This window comes from Falco rusticolus, chromosome 12 (genome assembly GCF_015220075.1).
Source record: "Falco rusticolus isolate bFalRus1 chromosome 12, bFalRus1.pri, whole genome shotgun sequence".
Taxonomy (NCBI): Eukaryota; Metazoa; Chordata; class Aves; order Falconiformes; family Falconidae; genus Falco; species Falco rusticolus.
In genome coordinates this window covers 13,131,750-13,139,750 of record NC_051198.1, presented here as the reverse complement: position 1 = coordinate 13,139,750, position 8,001 = coordinate 13,131,750, and the positions used below count along the sequence as shown (strand labels likewise).

General features: G+C 49.8%; 1 protein-coding gene across 1 annotated transcript; it reads left to right on the top strand.

Moving 5' to 3' along the window:
* The first annotated feature begins 861 nt into the window (after positions 1-861).
* Positions 862-7,545, top strand: TCTE1 (t-complex-associated-testis-expressed 1). The gene is made up of 4 exons (XM_037405768.1): positions 862-1,089; positions 2,981-3,549; positions 4,614-5,063; positions 6,961-7,545. The coding sequence occupies exons 1-4, from the start codon at positions 906-908 to the stop codon at positions 7,135-7,137; spliced, it is 1,380 nt and encodes a 459-aa protein (XP_037261665.1). The 5' UTR covers positions 862-905; the 3' UTR covers positions 7,138-7,545.
* Positions 7,546-8,001: the final 456 nt, after the last annotated feature.

The following is an 8,001-nucleotide window of genomic DNA, read 5'->3' as shown; positions in this document are numbered from 1 at the left end:
CCAGGCTGGTTCTTTTAGTTCTTATCTGCTCAGGCTCAGTGTGGTCTGAACAGGTCTGATCCAGCTCATCAGCTAATGGATGTTTGGAAGGAGTTCAGCTGGAGCGTAATTGGGAAAAGCACAAAAGAAAAAACAAGAATACACTTGCAGCGTACTCATCTGTAAAGCATCTGTCTTTAAAGGGTCCTAAGAATAGGCATACTGGATCAAACCAGGGGATGGTCTATCCCAGTATCCCATCTCTGACAGTGGCTAGGAGCAGCCATTGTTTTCTACATAGGAAAAACAATGCGAGTATTTGTGTTTGTTTCCTCCAGCACTCTCCCACCTCCAACTGTGTCAGCTCACACTGAGTGAGATGCCATTTCTGTGCATTGAATCGTTCTCAAGCGGTTTCCGTTCCATGAACTTGTTCTGCACAGACTCTCAGCATCCACAATGTCCTGTGGCAAGGAATTCCCCAGTTCAGCTGCAGACCGTGTGAAGAACCATTGTATTCCTTTGATTGAAATGCAGCTCCTGCCAGCTTCACCTATTTCTTTTACTGGAAAAAACAGTAAATAATCAGTTCCTGCCCAACCTCTTCAACAGCACTCTGAATTAACACCATGTTATTATCTGCTTATTACATGTGGTACCTTGAGACTTCTTTGTACAAGGCAGTGTATAAAGATAAGGCTGAAAAATAGTTGTTTTCTGCAGTGCTTCCAGTCCAAGCAGAGGAGGCCCACAAAGGGCAGGGGCCAAGTGCATTGCAAGAGAGCAGTGTGAGCAGACCATTCTTAACGCCGGCCTCTTTCTAAGGTTACCTTTTTCTTTTGCAGGCAGCCCATCTGGAAAACGTGGTGGTGACTCAAGCAATTTTCCTTTTGTGACTCCTGAAGGACAAGTGGGTCCTGAGCAGGATGCAGCAGCCAGCGGCTGGTGACAGGAGCACAGCTGTTCCCTTGCCCTGTCATCCATCCGAGGCCAGCCTCACTGCTGACTCGTACTATACACACCGTGTTGTTCAGGATCCCGAGTGGTCCCTCGCCACTGTTCCCCACCTCACTGAGCTCTGCCTCCAGCACATCGTTCATAATTTTGAAAGTAAGTGGGAGCACATTTTCCCTGAGACACATGAAGAGAGAGAGCATCAGTCCCAGGGAGCGGACGGTCAACAAGGCATGTGAAAGGCAGAGTGTGGTACCCAGCCCTGCCAAAGGAACAGATGGGGAGAAATATCCCCTCAGGCAGCTAGTTAAACAAACTGTTTAGTTGCTAAGTATGTACTTGTACACTCCAGGGATGGCTGTAGTCCTCTGGGCTGCTATCCAGGATATGACTCTGCCCTAACCTTGTCCTGTTGTGTCTTCCTCCTTCCATGCTCTGCTGGACTCACCTCAGCCGTGGCTGGGGCTGTGGAGTCACTCTTTCCTTCCCTTGATTCATGCATGTGTTAGGGTAGCACTCGAGGATGGAACCCTGTTGTGCTGAGTGCTGTGCAAAGAGGTGGAGAATCGCTCCCTGCTTGGCGATGCTACCATCTCAGAATATGTATCGTACTCACAGTCTCGGGCCTTCTCCACAGCTTTTGGTGGTGATGTGACAGGTTATATCCTCAGGCAGGGAATGTGCTTTTGAAGCAGGTTGACTGATGAAACATAGCAAAACAGAAGAAGCACATCTCGTCTGGGAACTGACTGGGAGGGGGAAAGGTCTCTTTGGCTGACCAGCGAAGTGGCAGCAAAGACCAAAGACAGGTCCCAGGCTATGTCCACACTGGAGCTGTAAGACGGTACAGAGAGGCTCAGTGCTGCTTTACTCCAGGAGCTGATGGTACCTGGGGGTCTGAGCTGGGTCACCCTTGCAGTCCTATCAACTTGGCCAGTCAGTCTGATGCCGAATGGATTGGACCTACATTGTGTGCATGTAAAAGCAGTGTGCTCTCTGACCTGGGGACCCTCGTGCCGTTACCTGAGCTGTGCGGCTGTGTCTTGCCCGCTGCTGTGGCCTGGGTGAGCCTAAGTGAAGCTAGCCCAGTTCTGCCTATACGTGCTCCACCTCTGCTTGTCTTGTGGGACTTTGCAGAGAAGGTCACTGCGGTGCCAGCTGTAGGACACCGGAGAATAGGCTGTGGTCAACCCCAGCAAAACTCCTTTCCTTAGGAAGGGAATGCCACAGAGACAGAAGAAATATAAAGCTAACCCCACTTTGTGCCTCAAAACCTGATTTCCCATGTGCAAGTAGGCCTCTCCACTGATGGTTTCTGTAATTCAACACTACATGTCACCAAGCATTCATGGTGTGAGCACGCATGGCTTTTCTCTGGCAGTTCTCACCACAAAGAACTTCCACCAGGCAGAAGCCAGCTGAGACTTAGGGTGAGCATTAGGAAAGAGACTGAGGGAGAACGCTCCTGGGAAAAGAGACCTTTTATTTAAACAAGGTGGACTTAAAGGCTAAGAGTGTGTCTCAGTGGAAAAGAACAGAACTTGGCGTAAGACAGATACCTGAGTTAAGATAAAAAAGCATGAGGACCTGCATGAAGAGCACACAGACAGTTGTTCTCAAATATTGTTCTTCAATATGCTTAGAAACAAAAGGGAGAAAGTTCAGCAAATGACAAGCTAAGCTCTCCATCTCTGTAAGGCTCAATTAGCTCTCCCGGGAGCATAAGTCCTGCTCTGAATACAAAATGCATTCAAATTGAATTTAAACTGGGAGCTAAGTTTCTGATGCAGTTCCCAAATATTATGGGAGTAAATCCAATTATGCTGATGTTTTATTGTAAAAGTTAGAAATCCTACACAGAAATGTAGGAGCTGAATCCTACACATTTGCTGCCAGTTTAGCTTCCCTGCACCAGCCACTGGCAACTGAGAGGCAGTATCAGCGCCGGGGGAGCGTGGGCACACGGCTGGCAGCCTGGGCAGAACTACAGTGCCAGCCATGGTTACTACAGCCCAGACCAACCTCTCCTTCTCTTCATCCCCTCCAGAGAACCCGATTTTGGACCGCCTTCTGCCTAAGCACCAAAGAAAGGTGCTGGACAGGCTCTCCACTGGCCTTCCGCTCTCTGTGACTGCCAACCTGATAAGCGATGAGGACTACTGGAAGAGGTGCTGCACTGAGCGCTGGCAAGTGTGTGACATCTCCAACTATGGAGACAGCTGGAAACGGATGTTCTTTGAACGTCACCTGGAGAACATCCTGAAATGTTTCATCCCTAACACCACAGACCCCAACCAAGTCCTAGAGTTCATCCCGCTCTGCAAAGATTATGTGCGGAAACTGGAGGTTGATCAGTTTCTGCCACCGATAGAAGTGGATCAAAAGGAGGAGAGGGATGACCTATCTGATACAGGGAGTGATTTTGGATTTGATGAGGTCTTCATGCGTCACTATGACCTGGGAGTCCTCATTACTACTCTCCCTCACCTTGAAGAGCTTCATCTCACTTATGGCGTGAAGGACTGCGGCATGAACTTCGAGTGGAACCTCTTTAACTTCACCCACCAGGACTGCTGCAACCTGGCTGCTGCCCTGAAGATGTGCCACAACTTGAAAGTAATGTACCCCAAAATGAACCTTCCTTCCTCAGCCAGATCTTCAAATTGTCTGGGGATGGAAACCCAGGGGCTGGTTTTGCTCGCTGGCAGCACCTTTTTGCAAGCTGCAGTCTGGCAGACAGCAGAGATGTTAACTTGCTGGCCTAGTGCTGAGTATCTTGTTCTGCGTATGTCCTTGTTAGAAAAGGTTGTCAGAGGTCAGTGAGAAAAATACTTGCTCCTACAAAACGTGTTTCCTGCAGTGCAAGAGAAAGCAACACTCCTATTTTAATTCCTCACATAGGTCTGGCGGAGAGGACAGGAGAAGCCCAGAGAAGGTTTTTCGTGAGGAGTTTTTGGTAGTTATGCTCAGTAAAGACATGTCAACATGCTCCAGAGGAGCAGAGACGCCCTGGAAGAGCATGGGGAAATATCCACATTTGCCTTAGAGCAATGGGATTTCCTCCTGGACCCTAACACTATCTTCAGTTCTGTGGCAGCTGCAGGGCAGACACTCAGCCCCTCCAAAACATGAGCAGGCATTGCTATCCAGGGTGCAGCCGAAGCAAGCTGGCTGAATGCCCTCCCCACAGATCGGTGTGCTTTGGGAGGTACTGGTCTGCTTGGCTTCCACAAGCGAAATTACCTCTGCTGTGGCTATTAGAGCGCCCTGGCCACCTTGTCCTTCACAGAGCACGCTGTGTTTTCCACTTGTGCACGTGCTCGTTCAGACATTGTTCAACTGTGATCTGGGGTGAGTTCTGCCATTGCACTCTGCAGACGTTTGGGCAGCTTTATCTCATTTTAATTTAGATCCTATGGAGTCAGAGGAGAGGAACAGGCATTTGCAGGAAATTAACCATTGCTCCCTAGAATAGGTATGGGACATCAGTGGCATGCCCTCCCTGCTGGAAGTACCTGCCCACTACAAAAGCAACTACTTGAGCCCACTGGTAAAAGTGTTTGAAGTGAAGGGAGATGAAACCTGTCTGAGGGACCACAGGCCAAGCTCCCTTGAGGTCTTGTACAAAGCTCAATCCAAAGTGCTGGCTGTTTTAGTGTCCCTGTCCTTTATCCCCACAGGTTTTCAAGCTGACGCGAAGCAAAGTAGATGATGACAAGACCAGGCTGCTGGTCCATAACTTGCTGGATCACCCCTGCTTGGTGGAGCTGGACTTGTCCCACAATCTCATCAAGGACAAAGGGGCACAAGCTGTTGGCAAATTGATCAACCACAGCAGATTAGAAACCCTCGACCTGTGTAACAACCAGATCCATCACGTGGGGGCTCAGGCTCTTGCTCAAGCCCTTGCTGAAAACTCCACCCTGACCTCCCTGAATCTGCGCCTCAACTGCGTGGAGGACAAAGGCGGGGAGGCTATCGGCCATGCCCTGCTGACCAACACCACCCTGAAGTCCATCCATCTGGGAAGTAATAACCTGTCAGAGCCAACCGCTGTGCTTTTCTCCCAGGTCTTGGCTCAGAACACCACCCTGACGAGTATCAACTTCTCATGCAACCACCTGGGGCTGGTAAGAGAAACTCCTTCTCCCTGCAGCTTGTGAGCCTTCGTGGTGGCCTTGCAGAGCAGATGCTGAGCCTGCCCTGCCTCAAAGCTGCAGAGGCAAATGCATCCCTCGCTTTGCAGTCTGCTGTGATAATCAGTTGCGAACAGGGAAGAGACTGGCAGAAATGAGACGGGCATCTTCTGTGCACACACATGCATTTATCTCACTTGTTACATCTAGCTCTGTTCACAGGGCTGCATCTGGCTTCCAGGCTTTGGGCTTTTGGACAGAGAAGGATTTCCCCCCAGGAAACTGAAAATCAGGGAGTATGTCTGGGAAAAATCACAGCCGCTTCACACACGTGGGAGTAGATAATAATCATAGGCGAGGGCCTTATGCATATCCTCTGTGCTTTGGATCTGCTGTGCCATCTGTCACTGAGCAGCACAGAGATAGTGTCACCCTTCCCAGAATCTCTCCTGCCCATCACGTGCGCAGAGGAGACTGTTAGAAAATTGGCTCAGTTCTTGAGCTCCTTTAACTTTCCCTGCAGCACTGGAGTGGTGCAGTAGGTCAAAAGTGTCACGTCTGGTTGCTTGTAAGTGGCTCCTAAACCACAGACTTACATTTTCTAGATGGAGGAGCATCCACAGATCTTAGTACATCCCTAAGAGCTGCAGTATGCAACATGCCCACAAACCAGACCACTTCTCTTCTGCTGATTAAAAAGAGCTTTAGAAATCTGAAACTAGACAGCCAAATGCAATCATGCTGGCTTTTAAACTTTCTGCGCTGCCTCAATTTTTCTCACTGTCAGAATAAAGAGACAGCAAGACCAGCTGTCCCTCCTGGCAGGAATATTGGCATCAATGTGTATGACAACGGTTTTAAAAGGATATGATGGCAGAAAACCTTTTGTGAGTTCTATGATCCTGGATGTGGAAAACCATTTGAGTTTAATGATGCAAGGGGGAAAAGGTTGGAAAGGATAGAAGGATTTTTGCTTAGTAAATAACAATCTGTATGCTTAGCAGCTTCCTTCTGATAAGCTCTCTGTTACCCTTTTGTGAAGCTCCACAGCAGCCCAACAAGTGGGCTGGTATTATCTTTGGGGAAATGGGATTTTTTGCTAGAAATGCATCAAATTCTGACCTCTTTACCCCATTAAACAGAGATTCCTTCCCAGTCCTTTTTGCTCCATCCTCTTTGGCAAAAGGTCTGAGGCATGGTGCTGGGATGAGGGGACCACCTGCATGGAGGACATAGGGCAGGAGGTGTATTTGGTACCTGAAAGGGAATAGCTGGGGCGGGAGGGGTGGGTGGGTTGGGGTGTCAAATTGTCACATCCTGAAAGAAGTGCTTCAGGTAATGGAGGGATGTGACCCCAAAGTGACTCACCTCCCTAAGGCCATATATATCACATTTTCTGTCCCATACAGGCTAGGTTTCAGCCGTGTGAGATGTTCCCCTCAGGAAAGCCAGCCCAGCCTGGGAAATGGCATCCAGGCAGGAGGCTGCCAGCACCGGGGCTCTGGCCACTGCCGAGTTGTGGAGCCACACACTAATCACGCTGCCATTTGTCCCCAACCAGCAGTGAGCTGGGGACGGGGGGACAAGGGAGAGCAGAGACTCCTCTCAGGTTATCATCGCCAGCTGTGCTATTAACCAGCCTGAGCTTGAGGACTCCTGACACGGTACCCAGAGGGAGTCATTAGCATGTGTCATAGCACCGAGCGCTGCATAAGGTTACACTCCTTCCCTGTACTTCTCCCGTGAGCAACATTTTGGGCTTGGGTGAAGGCCTTCGTGCCTTCTGGCATCATCTCACAGGCACAGAAGTTGCCCTGGGGAGGAGGGAAAGGGAGCAATGCACTTCACATTTGGATCTCCTGCTTTAACCCCCCTTCTCACCCATTTGCAGGACGGTGGGAAGCAGCTGCTTGAAGGGCTGGCGGATAACAAGGCTCTGACCGAGTTTGACCTCCGCCTGGCAGAGGTGGGCGAGGAGACCAAATACCTCATTCACCAGATCATGTGGGCCAACCGGGAAGCGGTGAGGCAGGGGGCTCTGCAGCATCCCCCTGCCAAACCCCTCTGAAGAGAACTCCGGAGAGCGATGAGCTGTGCAGGTGCAGTGTTGGAGATACTTCAGAGGGTTGTTTTCATTTGTATTTCTGAGAAACATGCAACTTGTGGTTGCCACCGCAGCCTCTCCCAGATCCCCATCATCCAACCTGTGACTTAAAATGAGACAGACATTAGACCTCGTGGGGCTGCGGTGGCAGCACAGAAGCAGTCTGCCCCCTGAGCCCTCTCCCACTGCATCCGAGACTAAATCCCACCTCCTGTGGTGTTTCTTGCGTCTTCCAGCGGCAACCTTAGTGCAGGCAACTGGATGTTGTTCCACCTCTAAAGCAGCTAAGATGACATCTCCACCATCCAAATGGTCTAGTTCAGACCTAACTCTCAGAGCAGGCAGCTCTTTTAGGCTTTTTGCTGAGGAGGACATGAGATGCATAGAGGATAGAGGGAATGCTGTTTCTCGTTTCTCGGCAGCTTCTTCTGGCTATTGCTCTGCTCAAGGATTTGTTTTTATAGCAAAATCTGTCTGGAGTCTTAGACATGGGTGGTGAAAAGTGAAAAAAAACCCCAACCCAATAAATGACAGGTCTTTACACCATGGTTTCCTGTGTTGGGTTGCTATGCCTTTGCTCAGTGCTAGCCTGCTTTGCAAACAGGTGAATTATTTACAACCAGATGCTTACCTTAACTAGTAGTGCTCTTCTGTGCAAACCTGTCAAAAAAATCTGTTTCACATAACTTCCAAGCTAGAGGGGTCCCTGCAGGACTGCTGGCCCACAGGGTTGAAAATGGAGCAGCTTCCTTGGGCTTGGAGGAAAACAGAGCAACTTCCTCCTGCCCCAGGGGCTGTGGCCACCTGAGGACAGGACAGGGCACGTAC